We start from the raw sequence: 23,884 nt of genomic DNA, 5'->3' as shown, positions 1-23,884 counted from the left end.
ATTTTGGTGAAGCTTGTCTGAAAGAACATCAATGCTCCTTTAATGTCTAAAAATACAGATGCCATTTGTTGCTTTTGAGCGAAGGCAATTTGGATGTCAGAAGAAAGTAATGCAAGGCAATCATTCGTCCCTTTATTTCTACGGAAACCAAACTGAGTATCTGACAACAAACCGTTCGTCTCGACCCAAGTGTCGAGACGTCGTAGAATAATTTTTTCGAACAATTTTCTGATGCAGGACAACATCGCAATGGGTCTATATAACTTGCTCTAGTTTAAGCGCTTAGATTGTTAGCGAATGAAAAAATTGACAATTAGATTCTTTCTTGATAATTGATTCTATTCAATTTTGATCCCTTTCCACAAATTTTTACATTGTTAAGTTTTTGAATAACGTCCTTTAACTAGAAGTCAATTATGATGAATTCAAAGTTACTCGAAATCTCAAGTTTAGATACAAACAACCTATAGATTTGAACCAGAACAAATAAAACTATTTTATTTTATGATAATAATTTTCGAGAAACGTACAAACTTATTAATTTTATAAACAGTTAATCGATCCAAGAGAAGATTTTATATATTTTAACGAAGAATGTTGTGTTGGAGTTTACACTCAGTAATAGTGTAATTTTATTGATCCTCCTTCAAAATCGTCGATAATCTTCGGAAAGTGTCGGTAAATAATATGGCAACAATACGAGGAAGAAAACATGTGAAACAATCCGCATAAAATATTTAGTTACTTACATTGATTTTCGCTTTGGCATATTAGGAATATACGGAATGGATACGCAACAAAATGCCGAAATTTTGTTCATATTGTAACTTGATGTTATTAACACATGAATGAACATTGTCATAGTTACAACGCGTGTAGCCATCAGACGCTTATTGTTTTGAAGCAAATAATAATTAAACTGAAACTGGCGGTTAACCAAATTCTACGAGAGTTCCTATTCAAACGATACATGTAAAATCGCAGGTAAACTTACCTTGAGTTTATCTTTGATACTATATAATATTGCATCTAATTGTAGTGTATATGTGAGCCTGTAGAACTCATTTATACTACTAAACCAAAAAGGTCGCTTTTACACGGAAAGACCGAAATCAGCATTTTGGCGAAAACATTAGTTGATTTTCTCATTTTAGTTAGTTATTTTTTGAGACAACTAAAAAAATCTTACTTTTGCTAATTTAGATTTTTTATTTCTAGTTCCTTTAATAATAATAAAATATTCGTTGAAATGGCTATTTTTTTAGTTGAATTCACCAATTAAAAGTGCTGTCATTTCTTAGCTAAGGCACACTTCATTTCCATTCAACTAATTTTTTAGTTGAATTAGAGAAATTAAAAGTTGTTTTCAACCAACATAAATGGTTGAATTGGCTTCGGCAATTTGCAGCTATGTGGCGCACTGTCACCGAAAAAAACGTTATCACCGTAATGACTACTAGCCACTAGATGGCACACTACTACCGAAAAAAAATTTAGTCTCGGTTATCTTTTCTATATTGGCAGGTATAAATACGATGTTATATTGGAGAAAAAGACATAAGCGAAACATAAACATCTTTTTGAAAATTTTACTTCCAAATCGCTGTTTTCTTCATTCGATTTCGCGAAATCGACTCTCTCACTGAAAACTTTGAGCACTTGGAAAACAAAAACCGAATACAAGTAATACACCGGACGGCGTAGCCCGGAATGTTATACGATACAAAAAACATCATTTGACGTGTACAATTAGAGTGCAACATTCGAAACTCACTTCACTGTTCCGCGTAAAAACATTATTACCCCCAAACGCTTCAAATGCGCACAAATTCTGAATAAATACACTTTCCACTAACAGTTTACGTCATTTTTACAAATTGGTTTAGAAATATGGATATATCGTAACACATGCGAAAAACATCTAAACAATTTGCAAGCAGTTTCAATAAGACTGTCCTTTTTAGTTTTTCAATGGATTGTTTTGCTTTGACACTTCTTATAAGTTTTTGACTAATAAACTTGTTAATAACCCATTTCATTTTCGTTTTTTTTTTGTGCTGTCCTTCAGTAATGACGGTGATAGATAAATAGAAACAAGTTTTCTGATTTTAATAACGAAATTAGTTGTCAATGAGAATTTCGTGTTGGATTGAAATATCGCTGGTTTGTGTCCAGGATATTCGCCAACTAAACACATTCTCTAAAAATAAGAGGTTTTTTCAGCAAAGTAAATTTTCAATTTTAACTAATTTCATAGTTATTTTGGAAATTTTGTTGTTAAAATCAACTAATTCAAAAACAGTAATACGAATTAGGCGCAAAACTAATTTCGGTCGTTCCGTGTAGATAAGTTTCAGAATATAATTTTGAATCATTTGAAGCGTTTAATTCCTGGTGGGACAACAACTTGTTCAGTCACATTGTCACGTTTTGTTCGTATGGAAATTGAGATTTAAGTATGCAAACCGATCCGTTGGCAAATTAAAACATTTTTAAGTTTACAATATTGAAGCTTTGGAATCATTTAAATTAGGAAAATCCATTAACAAATCATCAAGGAACAAGCGCTGCAAATTAGATCTGAAAAATTGACCTGATAGTTACCAGAGAACCAAAAAAACACTAAATTCAAACCAATTTTTCAATGGGATGCAATTGAAATATTCAAATGTCGTTATCTCATAATAGGCATTTTTAATGGTAAAATCGACAAAAAATTTGCTAAATACATGGGATATTTCGAAAGAATCAGTAAACACGCTGATTCGGTTCTTCAATATCTATAGATGATATATAAGATACTCAAGCGAACACGATGTTGCACAGACAGCAAGAAATTTCACCAACGCATAGTGCAAAAACGACAATCCAGCAAGTGAACGCATATACAATTCAGTCATCGAGCTACTTGTTTCATTCACAGTCAAACATCAACTAGCAAAGAAATATTGTGCAGCCTATATTTATAGATTTCTCTTCAAACTACGCATAACGATCAGAGTTACCATATTCACAGATTTTTCTGTAAAACCACAGATATATTTGCCTATTTTGCCACACAGATTCTGTGTTACAGAACACAGATTTTTTCAAAATTCACAGATTTCTACAGATTTTTATGAATATTTCATAAAAATGACAGATTTTCAAAATGTTTTTCACAGATTTTAACAGATTACGGTCAAAAATATACAACACAGATGGTACACAGATTTTTCAAGTTGAAACACAGATTTTAAAATGGCAACTCTGATAACGATACAGTGTTTTTTATGCATGACGCAAAGCCTCCAATGCCGAACAAGGAGTTGACGTCATTTTGTACAACAGGGATTGGTGGATGAAAACATAGGTCGATTCCAACCATTTTTTCAATAGTATGCTATTGAAATACTGAAACGACGTCGTCATACATGTTTAAGTTAAAAGTTTCCGAATCGATTGGTTGTTAAATTATAACAATCCATCAACAAGCGATCGAGTTATTAACGTTCAAAATTATGACACAAAAAGGTTACGCGACTATTTTTGAAACTTTTAATTGACACCCGGCCCCATATAGTGAAAAGCCAAAACTGTCAAAAACAACCGATGAGCTCGAATCTTCGTTGTCTGATCATAAGTACATATTCTATGATCATTCAAACGTTAAATTTGATATTGTCACATATCGTAATCCCAAATCTACAAACTGGGTCCTCTATGAAGAGGGCTTGGCGACTAGATTTTACGGGTACCAACCAACAATTGAAACCCCAATTGATTTGGAAACTGTTGTCGACGAGACAAATTCACTCATAGTTGCAGCATATGAAGAGGCTTGTCCACTTCGGATTGTGCGAGCTACTAGAGGAACTCCTTGGTGGAATGCTGAACTTGCTAGACTAAGGAAACTATGCAGAAGAGCTTGGAACCACCGACGCAGAGATGGGTCGGAGGCATTCGTGTTGGCTCGAAGGGCTTACAAAAATGCTCTTCGATCGTCTGAGCGAAGTGGTTGGAAAAGCCTCTGCACAAATGTCTCTAGTCTCAACGAGGCTAGCAGATTAAATAAGTTACTTTCGAAGTCTAAGGACTTTAATGTCAGTTTCTTAAGAACTTCAGATGGTGAACACTTGTCTGATGAAAGTGATGTACTTCACTGCCTTTTTAACACTCACTTTCTAGGATGTATGGATCCATCACCGACAGCTCTTCCCGAGACTTTTTCAGGTAGTTACGATTCTTGGGCCCTTGCTCGAAGCGTTGTGACGATTGAATCGGTCAAATGGGCAGTTGAGAGTTTTGCTCCGTACAAATCTCCTGGAAAGGATGGAGTTTTCCCAGTGTTACTGCAGAAAGGGTATGAACATTTCAAACATGTTTTGAAGAAAATACTTACTTTTAGTCTTGCGACTGGATATATTCCAAGAGCCTGGCAGGAAATAATTGTCAAATTTATTCCCAAAGGCGGTCGCGACACTTATGAGGAAGCGAAGAGTTTCAGGCCTATCAGTCTTAGCTCATTTCTTCTTAAAACAGTGGAACGCATAGTCGATCACTATATCAGGAATGTTAGTCTGGGCGTGCAACCGCTACATGGAATGCAACATGCTTACCAGCGTGGAAAGTCCACTACAACCCTGTTACATGATGTTGTGTACAACATTGAAAAAGCTTTCTCACAAAAGCAATCTTGCTTGGGAGTTTTCCTAGATATTGAAGGTGCCTTTGATAACGTGTCTTTCAATTCAATTCTGGAAGCAGCCCGTGGTCATGGCATACCTTCAAGTATCACAAATTGGATACACGCAATGCTTAGCAATCGACTTCTTTGTTCATCGCTTCGGCAAGCAGAGATTAGAAAGCTGAGTGTCTGTGGGTGTCCTCAAGGTGGTGTACTATCCCCACTTTTATGGAACCTAGTCGCTGATGGTTTGTTAAGGAAACTTAATAACCCTGGATTTCCGACTTATGGTTTTGCCGACGATTATCATATATTGATGACCGGTATAAGCATTAACACTCTCTTTGATTTAATGCAGCAAGCCCTGCGATCTGTTGAACAATGGTGTTGTCAGGTTGGATTGTCTGTAAATCCGGGCAAAACATCAATGGTGCTTTTCACTCATCGTAGGATAATCACTGGAGCTCGTCCGTTACAGTTCTTCGGTTCAGAGGTCACTGTGGTCGATCAAGTTAAATACGTCGGGGTTATTCTTGACTCAAAACTGAATTGGTCTGCTCACATTGACTTCAGGATTAAGAGAGCTTGTATGGCTTTCGGCCAATGCAGACGAGCTTTTGGAAAATCATGGGGACTCAAACCCAGATATATTCATTGGATCTACACAACTATTGTTAGACCAATTTTAGCATATGGTTGTCTTGTATGGTGGCAGAAAGGAGAAGTCGCGACAGTTCAGTCAAAGCTAAATCATCTCCAAAGGATGGTCCTAATGGCGATGACAGGAGCATTCACGACAACTCCTACTGCTGCTCTAGAGGCGCTACTGTGCATTAAACCACTACATGTGTTCCTAAAACAAGAAGCATTATCTTGTGCATATCGTCTTAAGGTTACAGGGCTTTGGAACAGTAACCCATTAGATTATGCTACCAGCCACACTCGCTTGTGGTCTCAAATGGTTACATGGGATGAGTATTTACTCGCTCCTAGTGACCTAACTCTCACATGCAGTTTTCCTTTCAAAACATTCCATGTGAGCTATCCTCTTCGTGAGGAATGGTTGTCTGGTTGTCTGGAACGACAACTTGATGAACACATAGTTTGTTATACGGACGGTTCTCTGTTGAATGGTCGTGCTGGTGCTGGTGTCTACTGTCGTGAAATGAGGCTGGAGCAGTCTCATTCACTTGGTAGATACTGTACTGTGTTCCAAGCAGAAATCTACGCGATTCTGTGTGGAGTACAATCGGCACTTCAGCAGAGGATCTGTGGTAAACGAATTTATTTTTGTTCCGACAGTCAGGCAGCCTTAAAAGCACTCAGTTCGAATGACTCACGGTCGAATCTAGTGATCGCATGTCGAACTCAAATTGAAGACCTCAGCATTTCAAATGCTGTTTACTGCTTACGGGTACCCGGCCATTCTGGTATTACTGGAAATGAATGGGCTGATGAGTTGGCTAGAGCTGGTGCAACGAATGATTTCGTTGGTCCTGAACCAGCTTTACCACTTTCAACTAGTTGGATAAATCACAAGATTCGTTCTTGGGCTGCATCCAAACATGCCAGCTACTGGCGCAGCTTGCAAACTTGCGCTCAGACAAAAGCATTTCTACCAGATTTAAATCTGAAAATGTCAAAGTGTCTACTGCATTTCTCCAAGCAACATTGCAGTATTCTGGTCAGAGCTCTGACTGGACATTGCAAACTCAATTATCACATGGCTACTATTCAACGTGCTGAGTATTATTCGTGTGATTTGTGTGAATGCGATTATGGTACTTCATATCATCTGATATGTAACTGTCCCGCATTGACGCAGCTACGTATCCGGGTTTTTGGTTCTCCATACATGGTTGAGTCTGTGTATGCGGAGCTAAAATTGAAGGATATTCTCTCGTTTCTCACCCAATGTGGTAAGGAGCTATAGGCAGAAGGGTTCATCGTTCTTCCTGGAGTGAATGAATCCCTTCTGTATTCACCTTAAATAGGGTTTAGCAGATTGTTTGGCATTCTTTAGGGGGTGCCGAATTTACTTCTGCTCGTACATACTGCGAATCGTTCTGCATTCTTCCGGGAGTTCAGAATGGTGTCGCTTTTGTAAGATCTCTAAATCCTCTCGTGGGTTGGAGGTTTTATTAACAGCAGACTGTTCGGGACCTCGTAGAGGTTCAGAATTTACTTCTGCTTCCACTAAATGTGATCCTCAGCAGATTGTTCGGCATCCCTTAGGGGTGCAGAATTTACTTCTGCTTTTATGTGTTTTTGTGTCGTCAATTTTTCCCATCCTCCTAGTCCAACCCTTACCATTTCCTTTCAATCCTTCCCTCTTATATATCGGGAAAATGATGCTAAAAACAAATTGATGGCAAGGCACAAATCTCCAAATATCAAGGGGAACGTGCCATTTGAGCCAATTTGTTCTGATTCCTGATTCCTGACACCCGGCCCCATATAGTGAAAAGCCAAAACTGTCAAAAACAACCATACTTTTAATCAGCGCTTTTTTCGACACCTGAGAAAAAAAACTACTGAATTTTCAGATATTAACTCAAAATGAAAATGAAAAATTTTAGTACATTGGACGAAGTACGTCCAAGGAATCCACAAATGGCTTGGGATTGTATGAAAGAATTCTAGAAACGCATATAATGAATAGGGTAGCGGAAATCGGCAAAATGGAAATACACATTTGCGAAAACAGTCATCAAATAAAGCAAGCTTCTTATAATTGCACTGGATTCAAATCATGAACTAATTATTACCTTTAGCTGCACATGCCGTGAAATACTACCGGAATATTGAATAATGTCCCCCTTTCCATTCTATCGATTACAGATATAGCATGGCTTTATTGATCTACAGCTCATTGGTTCTGTGCTTGGGAGTGGTTTTGGCTTCCCAACATTCCCCCTATTCCCTGCAGGTTAGCTAGATTATTTGATAATTTATTGAATTCAGCACATAATTTCCCCGTTTCCATTTGTATTTAAATATTTCGCATGCAGGCTGCCGTCGATGCCCTGCACCGTCGAGAAGCGCAACTAGCCCTGAGAGACGAAAGCACCGGTGAACCACTGGATGACGAAGGTTACTGGCTGGAAGGTAGGAATTTCAATTATTTTGCTGATGGAGACGAACAATGAAAATTCTTCTCACACTTGCAGCAGCCGATGATCTGCCAGCGTATCGACCAAACCGACAGCGGTTAAACAAAATCCTTGCCAACTATCTGCGGCGGGATGATGATGATGAACCGTACGACCCGTATGATCTGGAAGCTCGCAAGCGGTCTGTGTTCCGAGAAAGAGATGGTACGGTTCTAGTATATAACATTACAAGCTCTCGTATATCTGAGTCCAAAAACTCACATCCAACATAATAACTGTATTATCATATTCACTACCGTTTTTCTACTGGTTTTAGCACTCGCTGACCTGCCGTCCTATCCAACCGCATTCAGGGAACGCGAACTGGAGAAAGCCTACCAACGTCCGGACATGTCGACGGATTTCCTGAAAGAGATCGACCGCCAGGCCAATATCGAGCGAGAAGAGAAATACTTGGACCGTCTCCGGCAGCTGTGGGAGAAATACCAGCAGCAGGAAAACGAAATCGAGCAGGAACTGTTCGACGAGGATCGCATGGCTGGTGGAGAAGAGCCACCGTACTACAACAAACGACAGGGCTATCCCATCGCATCCCAATCGGACGCAGCTGCGATGTACTATGGACCACCGATGGAAGCGAAGAAGCGGACTATGCCAATGCTGCCTTGGTTGCCGGCTTCTCGAAGAAAACGATTCCCCGTCGCCAAACGATCGCCAAAACCGGAAACAAGTTCGTCGGGAACGGATGAAAAGGTGGCCAAAGATCTGCAGGCTTTGTTCGAACAGCCAGAAGAAAAAAAGAAGCGTTCGACGGATCTCGAAGTAGAGAAAAAACCTGAAAAGGAAGACAAACCCAAATCACCAGAGAAACGAGATACAAGTGCAGAACACGAACGAGATGACCACGAGGGTCACAGTTCAGAAGAAAGTCACGAGCATGATCATGAACATGATCACGATCACGAACATGACCACGATCATGAATCGAGCGAAGAGTTCGAAGGGGAAGATGATGACAAAAAGAAGCGTTCGGTAAAAAAGCGATCGAATCTTGAGGTTGTGAAAGAAGATCAAATCATCCCCGGTGACATCGGCGAGTACAAAGCCAAAAAATCGGTTCAATGGAACAAGTACTTCGGTATCGATCGAAGGAAAAAAAGTCTCAGTCCAGGATATCCATTGAGTTTCTATAAAACATACGACGAAGAGCGCAAAAAGAAGAACTTGAGCCAGGAAAAGCTGGAGAACATGGATCGAAAATTGAAGACCATCGAAGATTTGATACTGGATCAAACGGTCAAGTACACCGGGGATCATGAAGGTAATCGGTTGATGGTTCTCACTAAAACGATGGATGATTAAACTGTGCTTTGATTTCAGGGGGTCTCACAGAACCGGAAGATCTACAGAAAATGAAAGACAAAGTTGTATCCCGACTGGCGACAGCATACAGCATCGAGAAGATGCGACATACCTTGGACCGTCTGAAGGAATCGGTTGGTGATGAAACGGATGATGGTCCGAAGGACAACGAAGTAGACGCTGACAAACGGGATGATAAGAAAGAGAAGGCCAAACGGGTAGCCGTAAAGAAGGAGAAGGCAGAATACGATCACAGCCAGTAAGTTACTCGTGAAGATTAAGTCACATTGATTGAATTTCCAATAATTTTCTTAAACTATGCTAGAGAGTAAAAAATTTTATCTTAGACGTCGATAAGAGTAAAACAGTTACAGCTGACAGCTTTGACAGACCTTGAATTATGCAGTAGTATTTATCCGACGGTTTACGGTGGCATACTTGCCCTTCATATCTCGTAACTCCGGATTTTTAATATCAGTTAAATCGTAGCACTAGGAACGCTACGGTTTTGCCATTCTCTATAGAAAGGTATTAGAATTGCTGGAAAAACCGACTTTTGAATGGAGCCTCGGAGACTCATAGTGTTCTATACCATTCGACTCAGTTCGACGAGATTGGAAAATGTCTGTGTGTTCCGAAGATATTTGAACGCGCTCAATTTTCTCAGAGATGGCTGAGCCCATTTTAACAAACTTGGGCTCGTTTGAAAGCTACTATCGGGCCATTAATAAAGTTCAAAGATCAAATTGCTGTGACTTTTGGTTCCGGATATGATTGTATAAATGACGTAACCGATAAAACACGTTGATTTTTACCGCTCTTATATATATATATATATATATATATATATATATATATATATATATATATATATATATATATATATATATATATATATATATATATATATATATATATATATATATATATATGTATATATATATATATATATATATATATATATATATATATATATATATATATATATATATATATATATATATATATATATATATATATATATATATATATATATATATATATTAAGGTTACCTCTAATTTCGTATAGCGCTAGTGCTCAAAAGTTTAGGCACCTCGAAAAATGTCCTCATGCTAAATTTGAGATAAATCGGACATGCGTAAGGGGTGCTGCCAGGCGGTTAAGGTTTGAAATTACCAAAATCGACAATTATTTTTGATGTCGAAACTCTTAAAACTGCATGAAACGTCAAGCTTTAGTGTCATCTCAAAAAAAAAATTTTTTTTTGAAAAAATCAACTTTCTGGGACTTTCAAGTTTTTTTTAGATTAGCATCACTCTTCTCATACAAATTGGCAACGCAAATGTCAAGCATTAGTTTGGAAAAATGATGACTGTGTGTCATAAACTCTGAAGCATGCTTTTGTGAACTACTCGAATCAATCTGAATCAATTGGTGTCAAAATTAGTATCCGAAATTATTTAATAAAAGTATGAAATATATTTTCATGAGACTGTTATGAATGAAGAGAAAGGTATTATCGCACCACAAGGTGGATTAAGAAGGGTTTTTACGTTTAGAATCGGCTGCGTAGTATGTTTAAACAGAAAAGCAAATTTCACCGAAGGAATTAATATCAAGGTTTTGCTGTTGGCTTTCTCGTAACTCCTTAAATAAGGACAGTTACGGGACTTCTGTTGGATTTCAACATAATCACCTATCTGAATTATATTATTGATTCGGGGCTTGGTTTTCGTTAGAAAAAAGTATAACTCAGGGTCTTCAAATTTGTTCAAAAGGCGTTTTTTTCTCAAGTATGGTTTTGATTTCAATTTGTACTGACCTAAACTGCCCTCTACCCATAACATGGGACTTATGACGTAGCTTTTTAGACAGCTCGACGATTTAGATCAACACCAACCAGACAATAAGCTATCAAACAATAAACTTATTGGAAGTTGAATGGTGTTCATCATTTCGGGCTTGTAATTTTCGGACACAATTTGTGAATTTGTGATGGTTCCGAAAACTCTTTATGTGTTTATACATCGCCAGTGGATATTTTAAATTTACAGCGAACCTTTTGTGCCAAGATCGGACGCAGTTGAGTAATTGTAATCTAATATACGAGTGTCCAAAAATACCGTGCGCACCCTGTATTTGTAGAAATTCGAATTACTTTTGTCGTTAATACGACTTACTTTACTATGGGGTGCCTTTTCAAAATTTACCCTCTGAGAGAGTGATAAGTTTTTGATCATGAATATCTTTTGTTGTATCTAACGAATCAACATAATTTTTGCTACATGCCATCGGAAATATGATCACAATTTTATGATAAATTTTCAGTTGTGTGACATAATCTCAAATAGTTCAAAATTCAACTTTTCTGAAATGTTTGGTATAAACGAGTATCAAAGAGGATAATTCATAAGGCGCGTTTGCCTTTCTCGTATTTTTAAAGCTCATAGCTCAGTGATCTGTGAAAGGATTTATATAATCTAACTACCAATAGAATCGAAATTTTTCAACTTAAACGTGTATAGCAACAGCATTGAAGTATTTCAATAGTACACTATTGAAAAACCTGTCTCATTTGACCCATGTCAACACCAACCAATCAGAACGCGTTCTGAGGAAGAGAACAAAATATCTGCTACAACAAATCGTTCGAGGAAAATGTTCCGAACAGTGTTTAATATCGTAGTGAGTCCCACAATTGGGTCCTTCTGAAAGGCAGGAATGTATCTCGTACAGAATCCTGATAGTTTTTTTCAATAAATTATGCAAATCCGATATAAAATAATCGAAATCAAAATTCTATATGCTGCTATTTTTATAGCCGTTAGTGAAAAAGCTACAGACGAAACCACATAAAAAGAAACCTCTTAACAAAAATTGGATTAGTTTGGATTCTACCGCCACTGCGAGCAGATGTATTTTGTGTCGTTTGCAAAGCTAGTTTCGCTTCCGACAAGAGCGATTCCGTCACAGCTGCCAGTCATTTGCATTGGTGAAAAAGCAACGGTGGAGAGCATTACTCAAAATCAGCCGTTCTAATGGCTCTAAAAGTTTCCTAAAGAAGTATCAAGAATTGTTGCTCGCAAATCGATGGTAAATATCCTCAGTTTAGTGCGAATCTAGAGCTGTTTGATTTGATTTTTGCACTTTTCGCTGTGTGAAATTCACAGTAATCGAGATCAAGTGAAGCCTTCTTTGTTTTTGCGAAAAATGTGGAAAAGGGGAATCAATGCATAATTCATACAATTGATCAAGTAATTGATAGTCGGAAGTGTTAAGGAACATGTCAGTTGTTTTCGTATTCACGACATCCAGTTATGCCTCTGACATTACCCACCCGCCTTTTTTCTCGTTAGCCACAATCTTCAAAGCATTCAAACTATCTTGGCTAAGTTGAAAAGAGACTAAATTTGCATCTTAGTGAATTTCCATATGAAATCTATATGTTTTTGTGTTAAGGATCAAGAGTAAACCAAGTTAACTTGTGTTGGTAATTTGTGTATTACGTACATTTTATTTGGTACGTATGTCATAGATCTGTGTATTCATATATCCAGTGCACCGAAATTACCAAAGTGGATTGCACGATTGAGTTTCAAACAATTTTTTTTCACAATAATTTATTCTCAAATGAATGTTAAGCCTGATGAAATATCAGTTTTGATCAATTTTTCACCAACGTTTGATGGAAAATTGCTTACATTTTATGAATGCAGATTTTAGTTCTCTAATAAGAAAAAGTTAGCTACACTGTATGTAACAGTTCGGCTGAAAAGTTCGTATCGTTTAATAGAAACACACATTTTTTTGCCAAAATTCGTTTTTATTATTCAACATAATTGCCATCAGAGGAGATACAACGATTATAGCGATCTTCCAACTTTTCGATACCATTTTTGTAGCACGATTTGTCCTTTGCCTCAAAATAGGCCTCAGTTTCAGCGATTACCTCTTCATTGCTTCTAATTTTTTTACCAGCGAGCATTCTCTTGAGGTCTGAGAACAGGAAAAAGTCACTAGGGGCCAAATCGGGAGAATACGGTGGATGAGGGAGCAATTCGAAGCCCAATTCGTTCTATTTCAGCATGGTTTTCATCGACTTGTGACACGGTGCATTGTCTTGATGAAACAAAACTTTTTTCTTCTTCAAATGAGGCCGTTTTTTTGAAATTTCGTCCTTCAAACGCTCTAATAACGCTATATAATAGTCACTGTTGATGGTTTTTTCCTTTTCAAGGTAGTCGATGAAAATTATACCATGCGAATCCCAAAATACAGACGCCATAATCTTACCGGCCGATGGTTGAGTCTTTCCACGCTTTGGGTTCGGTTCATCGCGTGCAGTCCACTCAGCTGACTGTCGATTGGACTCCGGAGTGAAGTGATGGAGCCATGTTTCGTCCATTGTTATATATCGACGAAAAAAATCGGTTTTATTTCGATATAACAGCTCCAAACACTGCTCAGAATCATCAATTCGTTGTTGTTTTTGATCGATTGTGAGCTCACGCGGCACCCATTTTGCACAAAGCTTTCTCATATCCAAATATTCGTGAATAATATGTCCAACACGTTCCTTTGATATCTTTAGGGTGTCAGCTATCTCGATCAACTTCACTTTACGGTCATTGAAAATCATTTTGTGGATTTTTTTCACGTTTTCATCGGTAATAGCCTCTTTTGGACGTCCACTGCGTTCATCGTCTTCGGTGCTCATATGACCAGTACGAAATTTTGCAAACCACTTACGAATTGTTGCTTCGCCCGGTGCAGAGTCTGGATAACACTCATCAAGCCATTTGTTGGTATCGGCGGCACTTTTTTTCATCAAAAAGTAGTGTTTCATCAACACACGAAATTCCTTTTTTCCATTTTTTTCACAATAACAAAAGTAGCTTCACTCAAAATGCAATATCTCACAAACTAATAATCAGACAGCTGTCAAATTCATACACGTATCTTTTGAAGGTTGGTACTAACTGAAAATGGTATAGATTTAATTCTAGTGGCGCCCTCTCATAGAAACGATACTAACTTTTCAGCCGATCTGTTATGCAATTGTATTATATTGCGCTACACAAAACAAACAAAACTAAATATTTTCGGTTACAAAAGAAATATAAACAGTTTTACGATAACGTGTTAAATTAAAGGTTCCAAATTAGCGGGTTTACTTATAGAAGGTACGTAAATCTTTATATCGCAATAATTTCGACAAGAGGAAATCCATATAGGATTGTGTTTGTTGCTAATCAAATGTGTTAATGGATGTTAGCTGAAACTGAAATATTTTTTCTCGAGCAATTTTGAGGAAAGCGGAAGAGTTTTAGACTAAGATTTTTGCTTTTCTTGAATTGCAATTTTAAGCAGTATGAACCGATTGGTTTAGTTTTCAACCATATGGAAGATTTATTGAGTAAAATCAGTAAAAGAAGCGCCCGGAATTTGTTTTTACGCACACATTGTTGGAATTACTCATACGCTTGCAAAGAGTCTTGCTCCTTAAACTGAGTATTGAATTGAAGTACTATTCACATATGAATTGATCGTACCTATTTTATCAGTGTAGCACAAATGCACCTAAAATCAGACCCTGTCAGCTTGGAGCGAAGTCAATCTTCAGTTCAGCAACGCCATCGCACGGCATCACATTCAACATATCATGTCAATTGTATGGGTGCGCAACCAGTTCACAATAAAATGAAATTCGTACAACAAAATGATGCCAAAAGATGTTGTTTCAATAGATTGTGGTTGTAGGATGATGGATTCAATCAGTCATTGCCGCGCTCACAAGAATTTTTTTTATACACAACAATTTAATTGTAAATCCATATATTTATCTAGTTTGAAATTGTTGACTTCATAATTTGACATGGAATTTTAAAGCCCAATATTCAACGTCAAGTCGGGTCATACAACTCTCAGTTTGACAGTAAAGTTTCATGATGCCATTACTTCTTTGAATATCAGTTCAAATTGGTTTCAAATTATAATATAAATGGATTTCACAACAGATTTCCATATAATTTGTGATTTGTCCGTTGATTGTTAGACTTTTACCTCGTCACTGGAATCAAACACTAAAAGATAGTTCAGACAAAAGTTAAATTTTTTATTTCTTACTTTTTGTGAGATCTGTATAAATCTGTATTAAATTGAGAAAATCTTTATAAAATCTGTACTCTGTACTAAATCTGTATGAGCATGTAAAAATCTGTATAATACAGACGAATCTGTATAAATGGCATCTCTGGTGTCACCTCACTTGAGATGACGCCGATTTGATGGCACAGCAACTTAGGCTATATTGCCAGTTAATTTTCGTTTATAGTCCAATGGACTTTCTTTTCACTACGAACGAAAATCTCGCTGTGTGGCTACGTCCGAGTCGTCAAAGTACGGATAAAAATGTAAGGGCGAGTTGTTGGTGTTTAAACGCTTTTTTTATTATTTAATAAGAAAAAATATAATTTAATCCAGAGTAAATTCTCTATCTTTATTGTACTCATTGAGGTGCCTAGATACATCCAGGAGAAAACTTCTCGGTCGAAAACGGGAGTTTCATTATTTTCATTGATGAAAGAAATTATAAGAAACTATCATAAATGAAATGTGAAAGACAAAAGCCAAAAGTCTTTGAACAGCGTGAAAGAGATTGAATATCATCTCGATTTTTTTTCAATCGACTTTCTAGGCCTTGAAATTTTTTTGAGATTTCCGAGGTCAAAATTTTTTTTTTCGATACCAACTGTTTTAGAATTACATGAAACATCAGAACAGAGAGCAACTGATGTCTAATAAGGCGCATGAGTGTATTGAATGAGAAGAATGCACAAAACTTTTTACATGTCTACAAAAGGTGCGTTCTGAAAGTTCAACAATTAATAAGTTCAACTTGCGCAGAGTTGGTGGTGAGCTCAGTTCGTCCGTGTCCCTTGTCGCCATTTTTTTTTTCAAGTAGCGACACGCCAGCAATGCTATCGTTTTCCATCAGTTAATATCTCATTGCAAACTTAATTTGTGTGCATATTTGCTGTCGTATGTACGCGAAAGTATTTGACATTGTAAGGGAACACGTATCTACCGGGTGACGCCAATCGAGCCCACACTTTATCTCACTTAACAGGCTATTTTGATGCTTGGTTTAGTGTTTATATGACCAACTAGAGATCTTTCCAATGGACTGCCAATGTGAAAAGGGAGAACGAATTAGTTAGTCTGCGCAGGATATGGGTTCGCTGGTTTGTCGAGTATGGAACTAAAAAAACTAAACGTTTTAAAAAATATTTACACTTAATTGAATTGTTCTATCTGACTAAGTTCGGTTTTTTTTGCCTTTCTCATATAGAAAGGTTATGCAATCACTGTGAAAACCGACTTTTGAACCGAGGCCCGGAGGGCCGAGTGTCATATACCATTCGACTCAGTTCGTCGAGTACACAAAATGTCTGTGTGTGTGTGTGTGTATGTGCGTATGTGTGTATGTAACGTTTTTTTGCACTAACTCTTCTCGGAGATGGCTGAACCGATTTTCACAAACTTAGATTCAAATGAAAGGTCCTATGGTCCCATACAAAATTCCTGAATATTATTTGGATCCGACTTCCGGTTCCGGAATTATGAGGTAAAATGTGCAAAAAATTGTGAAAATAAGTGCACTAACTTTTCCCAGAGATGGCTGAACCGATTTTCACTTAGATTTAAATGAAAGGTCCTGTGGTCCCATACGTAATTCCTGAATTTCATGCGGATCCGACTTCCGGATCCGGAAATATAGGGTAAAGTGGGTTAAAAATTGTATACCATCACTGAAAATTAGGAAAAACCTTAAAAAAATTTCTACATCGACCTCAAATCTTTTCCAATTGATAGTTTTTATCAGTAGCCGGTCAAACAAACCGATTTCGGTTATTCTTTTAAGAATCGAAGAAAATTATTTTGAAGAATACCACAGTATTATATATGATAGTATGATTAATATGAGAAAGGCATCATTACACCACTAGGTGGATTAAAACAGGTTTTTAATATTTAATCTTCAGGATTACAATTTGATTGATAAAAATCATCTCACACAGAAGTTCTTTAAATTTACCATATTAATAATGTAAATAAATCTGCCACATGGCTTTTGGGAAATATTGAATAAAAATAAGTAAAATATTTGACATGATCAATCATCTCACTCTTAAAAACTGATAGTGGATCTTTAGTTAGATTACTCGTCACATTTCAAACTACTTCAAGAAAAACCAAGGATTTTTTTCAACTTGCGCAGGTTTTCAATGATATAAATCAAAGAGATTTGTCGGCCGGCATCGGTCCGATCGTCGAACCGATTGATCACGTTCCTCTATCATGATATATATGGTAAACCCAGGGCGAGACCTTTCGTTTTTGTTCACAAAAATGATTCCGATCTACAATGATGATCGATCTCAGACTTTCTAATTTTTTTATCCTTGCACTCGAGCACTCGAGCAGTGGCGTACCGAGGAAATTTGACGCCTGGGACAAAATAAGAATTTTGCCGCCTCCGGACATCCGCAAAGATCTTCGGAGTGAAAAAAAAGGTGTACAAAAATCCGGAAATCCATCCGCAAAGATCTTCAACGAGCAAAAAAAAAGAAAAAAAAGATCCCACAAATGACTTTGCCGCCCCTTTCAAATGTTGCGCCCAGGGCGAATGCCCCCTCGAGTCTTTGTATTGAATGATTTAAGGTCTCGAAGATTTTAGGAACGCAACTTTTAACACTGTAAAAACCGATTTCCGAACCGAGGCCCTGAAGGCCGCAGTGCCATATACCATTCGAATCAGTGCGTCGATATCAGTTCAGAAATGTTTGTATGTGTGTTCCAGTTTTTTGCACTAAATTTTTTCAAAGATGTCTGAAACGGATCTCACAAACGTAGATTCAAATGAAAAGCCTCATGGTCCGAGTTCTTAAGTTTTATTCATATCCGACTTCCGGTTCTGGAATTACAGCGTATTATGTGCAAATAAAAGAAAAAATGCACTTACATTCATTACAAAGTTTCTGAATATCATTCGAATCCAGCTTCCGATTCCGGAACAACGGGATCAAATTTGAAAATCAATGAAAATTTTTGCACTAACTTTTCTCAGGTTTCACACGATTCACACAAGCTTAGATTCAAATGAAAGGTTTTAAAATTCCATATAAATTTTCCAAATTTTATTTTGATACGACTTTCGATTCGGAATTATCGGACTGAATAGTGTAAAAAACTTTAGTTTAAGTGAGAGTTGCAATTCTCTTGAAAATTCTTTATAAATTTCTCTAATTTGTCCATCCTTTTGGCAAATGTCAAAACAATCTTACTTCAGTTATTCCGCTCCTCATTTTCCGGTTCCGGAAGTACCGTAAATACCCACTGAGAAAGCGGTTAAATCTTGTTGGGTGATGTTTAACCACCATTAGTTGATCTCTTGAAGTAACAAAATATCACCTTCAATAGTGTGACAACGGTCTTCAAATGAGGTTTACGTAAACATTCGAATTGGTTCAAAATAATAGATGAAAGACGAACCAGGTAGCTGAAATATCAATTACAGAATACACATTAATTTTTCATTTTTAATACTTTACTCCATTTTCTATTCCATTGAACTTGCTCACTACCAAGAGCGAAGACAATGAAGCAGCTAGACTACTTGGCACTTGAAACTGAGTAAGCAAAACTTCAAATGACTGGGTACGATTATTCAACTAACGATGAATTCTGGGAGCTTCACTTGAAAATGGTAGCAAAAGTCATGTGAATTTTTATCGATATGGTGACGGTCAGTGGCCATAAATTTCTTTTCCATCTGATATGATTCGATTGAAAATGAAATTTTACCGCATTGCTGCTTGCAATAAATCAAAGCGATCCAATCAGATTGAACGTAGAGTATTTCGTATTCTGATATCAGCTTCCATAAATGTTTGGTTATCCAGTTTTTCATATACACTTCTCGCATTTCTCTACAGTTAAAGAAAGAACCCACTTCTGCTACGTTGTGTAAATTACTAATTTCGCTTATCATTCTCACGGTGTTTTCGCTTCAAGCTAAGTCCAACTAAAAACATCATATTAACAAGATATCCAGCTCTCACATTTCCCGAACAAATCTTTGGCAACATCCTTTTTTGCGAGCATGGCGCCCTCAGGCGAGTCCGCATCGAATCTCGTACATAGAAGTAGGGGAGAGAAATGTCAAATTCGTGCGCGCCAAAATAGCAGCACTGCGCACCCATACAGTTGACATGATATGTTGAATGTGATGCCGTGAGATGGCGTAGCTGAACTGAAGATTGATTTCGCTCCAAGCTGACAGGGTCTGATCTGATCCAACTCAGTTTTGACCCTAACTGTCAAATGTATGGATTCTATACTATGGAATTTGACAGCAGCTAAGGTTGAAACTAGATTAGTTGTTGCTTGAAGCTGAAATAGCTTCAGTTTTTGGGAGTCAGCCTAAATTTATATTAAATTCACTTTACTAAACTTACTTCCTTAAATATTACTAGTATCTTGCTATCATAACTACTAACCTCTCCTTTCTGCTCAGACATTCCATGGAACCGGTCGACAAGGTTGCCAAAGACGCGGTGGAAAACGATATAGATGATTTGGACGACGACAAAAAGAAGAAAAAGAAGAAACGAGTTACTAAGCGATATCAGGAAATTTTCCGAAACGATGTACCCGAGTTCGAGGATGAACTAGGAGCTGGCCACTATGCACCGGCGGTTGAAGGTTACGGCCGTAGTTTATCCGTGGGTAAGTTGAAATCTGTGGCTTTTGGATTTGATTTTGGAAATTTCCTATTCCGTAGAGTCAAACGAATGTCCACTGTTAGACGCTCTGGAACGTAGGTGTCGCGGTGTTGACGTTCTAAGTGGAGACATCTATCAGGAGCTGCTGCCAGCTTGTGGTGCTCATCAGCTTTGTTATTTATGTGTAAGTGTAACGAAGCTATTTGTGCTATTCGGGAAATAATTTCCTTTTTTCTCCAACAGGGTACCTCTCAAACAGTTTGCGACTTCCAATACCTTGCAGAAGCCGATGCGATCTGCGATGGCCAAGCGAATTGTCAGTCAACGGCACGATCGGCACTGATGATCTTGCGTGGATTCCCGGGACCCCAGCTGGGACCACGTGAGTGCGCCAAAAACCCTTGCCTTTACCGAGCAATGGTCGATGTTGGAGTCAGCGGATTATAAACGAGGAAACCAACCAAAGAGTATTTGCGCCACCGGAGGATTTGAGCAGGACGAAGCTCTCGTTAGTGACGCACTTTGGATTTTGTTACCTTTGATGATTTCTAGGAACTATCAACGTCTGTGTTGAATAATTGTAAACGAATAACTGGGCTTTGGACAACGTCCAACCTTTGCTCTGATCTTAGTCGAAAAGTGTTGTTTATAAATCGCGCATATCGAGCAAAATCTAATCCTTATACGTGTTTGTCTTAAAGGACCTAAAACTACCAGCCAAAAGAGAAAAAAAAACTAACGGGCAAGCGATGCTCCTAAATGGAATTTACATATTTACTTGATATTCTTTTGTTGAGAAGCTTTATAGTGGATGTAAGATATGCTTATTCCACTTGACGTTTATCATTTGTCGCCTCGTCAAAGAGTGGCCACACTGTTAGAAAGAGATTATTTCAATTCTCGTACTGAAACGTACAATTTCGTAAATGTAGCACTGAATACTTTTTTCTATTCAAATGTTATTTACATACTACACATTACCTGTAGGAATCAAATAAGCTACTGCATATATTGTACAACATTTTAAAATCATTTCAAGAATAAAACAAAAACTAAGTGTTATTTATCGCTGTACTGAATCATAAACATTAATATATTGTGCACAGCCATTTACTCACAACAGTTCCATTCCATCGAACAACCATTTTTATGTCATTAACAGAATATATACAAAAGTAAATAAATCTGACAATAAGCTTCAAACAAACAAAACAAAACAGACATACGACGAACGAAACTCGTATGAAGCGAGACTAAACTACACGAAAAAAATGAGCAGCTAATTTGAAATAAACAAAGAATACCTGTATTTTAAATTTCAGTTTCAACGAAAAATAAACAATACGACAACTGAATACTTAATACGTGTAGAATCCTGCAATCCGAAGAAGAAAAAAATAACTAAACAAAAAAATGTGACAACACTTTGTGGCCCAACTTCAAAAGTGTATTTGTGAAATATATCCTGTGTTAGTAATGAAATCCCACTACGTGGATTTTAGGTACGATAAACATTCAGTACAGACAAAAACAGTGAATCGAATCTATATCTATATTATATACAAACCAAACACACACACACATTAATGATACTATGATAAATAAAATGTAAAGCATAATGAAATAAAAGCAGTATTTGTTGACATTAAAACCAACACCTCTAAGTCAAGGTATTTTTCAATACACCTGGCCTTCCAATGAACAATCGATGGATAGTTGACAGCACCATAAAAAAAATTGTTGCCTTTCTTTCTGTTTTTTTTCTTTCGTGACTTCTAATGGACAACGGCCCAGTCTACCTCTCGAACGATAACTGCGGAGAACACAAACCAAACTGATAACGGCCAGTGATAAGATAGCTAAATGGTTTTCGATATTTGGACGAACCTGTTTTAGGTTCAGTGATGGATTTTATGTTTAGCTTTTTCTATGGATATCGTTCCTCGCATTTTCGAGTAGAAAGGAAATAATTTTTTTATGTTGAATGTTTCGTTGATGCCGGGAATTTTTCTAGGGTCGGTTCATTATTGAAAGTGTTTGAAATATATTCGCTTGATGACCAATCTGTTTGAAATATTTTACTATTCTCCCACAACAGCACTTGTCACTGATATTTTAGTGCCATTGTGATAAGACCACCAGCCACCACCATCGACCGCACGAATGGGCTATCATCATTCGTTCGAAGATGTCTCACCTAAATACCAATCCACACTACCAGGAACAGGACAATCCAACGTTCGATCTAAGTTGGGACTACGGATATGACGCTGAACTACGAGTCGCACCGCCGAGCAATGTGGTACCCGTAGGCACGCACCTGAGCCTATTCTTACTCATAACCCGTCTATAATCTTCACTCGTTTCTGTAATTTTTTTTTCAGTGCACACAGGAGAAACCAAAATCATTACAGCCCAACCTCAACAGCGAGATAACGATCGTGAGTTGAATTATTGATGTTGAATTAGTGCCTTTTCAATTAGTGACAATTGTGAAACTTGCAGAAACTGTCAATGTAACAACCTCAACCAATAGGCCAATACGATCAGTTGACAGTCCATTCCTAACACCATTCAATCCAAGATCTGGGCTGGACTTCCTGTACGGATTGGCGTCCGTATACATTGAGCAAACATATGAACTCAACGAATGTAAGTTGAATTTCCGACCGATACATTAAGACGCCATGCGAACCTCAGTTTTCCCCTTAGTTCTAACAGCTGTGTCATCCGAGAATCGGTATACCGTGCGGGGTCCCTCGAGCGAAGCACTTTTCGGTGTATCGGAAAGTTCCGATCCCAGCGATCGCTGCTGGGGTTCTCTAAGACCCTTCCAGTTATCGATCGTCGATCGAAGCAATCAGGAAGTCATGCTGCTGAAAAAGAACCTCGGTTGTGGAATCTTCTGTTGCTTCTGTAAAAACCAATTCCTGGAGTTGTGGGCAACACCGGGCAATCTGATTGGTTGTATACAGCAAGACTACGGTCTGGTATCCAGAGAGATTATCCTCATGAACGGTGATTTGGACACGATGTTTCGGATTCCGATTTCTCTGAAAAATGCGGTTCGCATGCCGAGCGAGGCTCACTTTGTAGTGTTGGATCGGGAAATGCGAAATCAGAAAGGTTCCATCACCAGAGCATGGAACGTGACCAGTTCATCCTATACTAACAATATCTATTTCAACGAACCGGAGCTTGACGTGCGGCTCAAGGCACTATTCCTAGGGGCAGCTTTTCTACTAGTAAGCTAATACCATTTCAAACGAAGAACTGTATTACTAACGCTATGGATTATTTTTTCCAGGAATATATCTATTTTCAATCGAAATGCTGTTGATATGCAAAATTGAAATTTGTCCAACGTGAAACGCTGACTAAATTAATTATTTGTATATTTGTGAAGGTATATTTAATGTATTTAAAAGAATTTTTTTGGTCTAATAGTTCGCATTCAATAACATAAACTGTCCGAAAAGATGACCACGAATTCGAATTCGAGTACAGTATGCGAACTGAACAATACTATACACACTTAAAAAATTTCGCAGGATTCGGTAAATTTTGACCGAATTTTCAACAGCTGAACCGACGACACGACCTGCCACTCGTCTATCGAAACTGTATCGCAAATTTAACTACCCCTCAGTAACTTGTAATGTCAAAACGAAATCTCCTGAAAAACTATTGAAACTGGCAACACAAGTTGATGGATTATTGATTCTAAATAACAGTTACCATAACCTTGGTTACTGCATATTGGAGACTTGGGAAATGTAACCAAAACAAACTGCCTCGAGTGGAATTATCATTTAGTTTAATCGGATAGAGGTCTTCGTTAAGGCTTGCTGGTGCTCGAACATATTTAAAATGACTTCCAAACAATTCAATGTTCATGGATACTTGTTAAATAGTTCAACGTAACCATACTTAGATCTATAATGACCATCTGCTA

General features: G+C 37.6%; 2 protein-coding genes across 3 annotated transcripts in view; both read left to right on the top strand.

Moving 5' to 3' along the window:
- Positions 1-21,593, top strand: part of LOC131434421 (midasin) — a 56,180-nt gene extending 34,587 nt beyond the window's left edge. Inside the window, exons 2-9 of one of the 2 annotated variants that reach the window (XM_058601111.1) lie at positions 7,508-7,595; positions 7,678-7,774; positions 7,840-7,983; positions 8,096-9,100; positions 9,160-9,400; positions 19,722-19,933; positions 19,989-20,113; positions 20,173-21,593. In XM_058601111.1, the coding sequence (XP_058457094.1) occupies positions 7,515-7,595; positions 7,678-7,774; positions 7,840-7,983; positions 8,096-9,100; positions 9,160-9,400; positions 19,722-19,933; positions 19,989-20,113; positions 20,173-20,376 (2,109 nt within the window). In that variant the 5' untranslated portion in view covers positions 7,508-7,514 and the 3' untranslated portion in view covers positions 20,377-21,593. Of the gene's footprint in view, positions 1-7,507; positions 7,596-7,677; positions 7,775-7,836; positions 7,984-8,095; positions 9,101-9,159; positions 9,401-19,721; positions 19,934-19,988; positions 20,114-20,172 lie in introns of both variants that reach the window. The other variant, XM_058601110.1, reaches the window with a different exon arrangement.
- A 63-nt stretch (positions 21,594-21,656) lies between these two features.
- Positions 21,657-23,372, top strand: LOC131434422 (phospholipid scramblase 1). The gene is made up of 6 exons (XM_058601113.1): positions 21,657-21,944; positions 22,028-22,241; positions 22,314-22,370; positions 22,435-22,581; positions 22,642-23,174; positions 23,237-23,372. Exons 2-6 carry the CDS (start codon positions 22,118-22,120, stop codon positions 23,267-23,269), a joined length of 894 nt encoding a protein of 297 aa, XP_058457096.1. The 5' UTR covers positions 21,657-21,944; positions 22,028-22,117; the 3' UTR covers positions 23,270-23,372.
- The last annotated feature ends 512 nt before the right edge of the window (positions 23,373-23,884 follow it).

Source organism: Malaya genurostris, chromosome 3 (assembly GCF_030247185.1).
Source record: "Malaya genurostris strain Urasoe2022 chromosome 3, Malgen_1.1, whole genome shotgun sequence".
Taxonomy (NCBI): Eukaryota; Metazoa; Arthropoda; class Insecta; order Diptera; family Culicidae; genus Malaya; species Malaya genurostris.
The sequence above is the reverse complement of the archived record's forward strand: the minus strand, read 5'-3'. Positions and strand labels throughout refer to the sequence as shown.

Excerpts from the sequence above, each read along its gene's own strand:
- LOC131434422 (XM_058601113.1), top strand. The coding sequence starts at position 22,118 with ATGTCTCACCTAAATACCAATCCACACTACCAGGAACAGGACAATCCA. Across the intron at positions 22,242-22,313 it reads GAGCAATGTGGTACCCGTAG|TGCACACAGGAGAAACCAAA; the intron begins GCACGCACCTGA and ends TTTTTTTTTCAG. Across the intron at positions 23,175-23,236 it reads TAGGGGCAGCTTTTCTACTA|GAATATATCTATTTTCAATC; the intron begins GTAAGCTAATAC and ends TATTTTTTCCAG.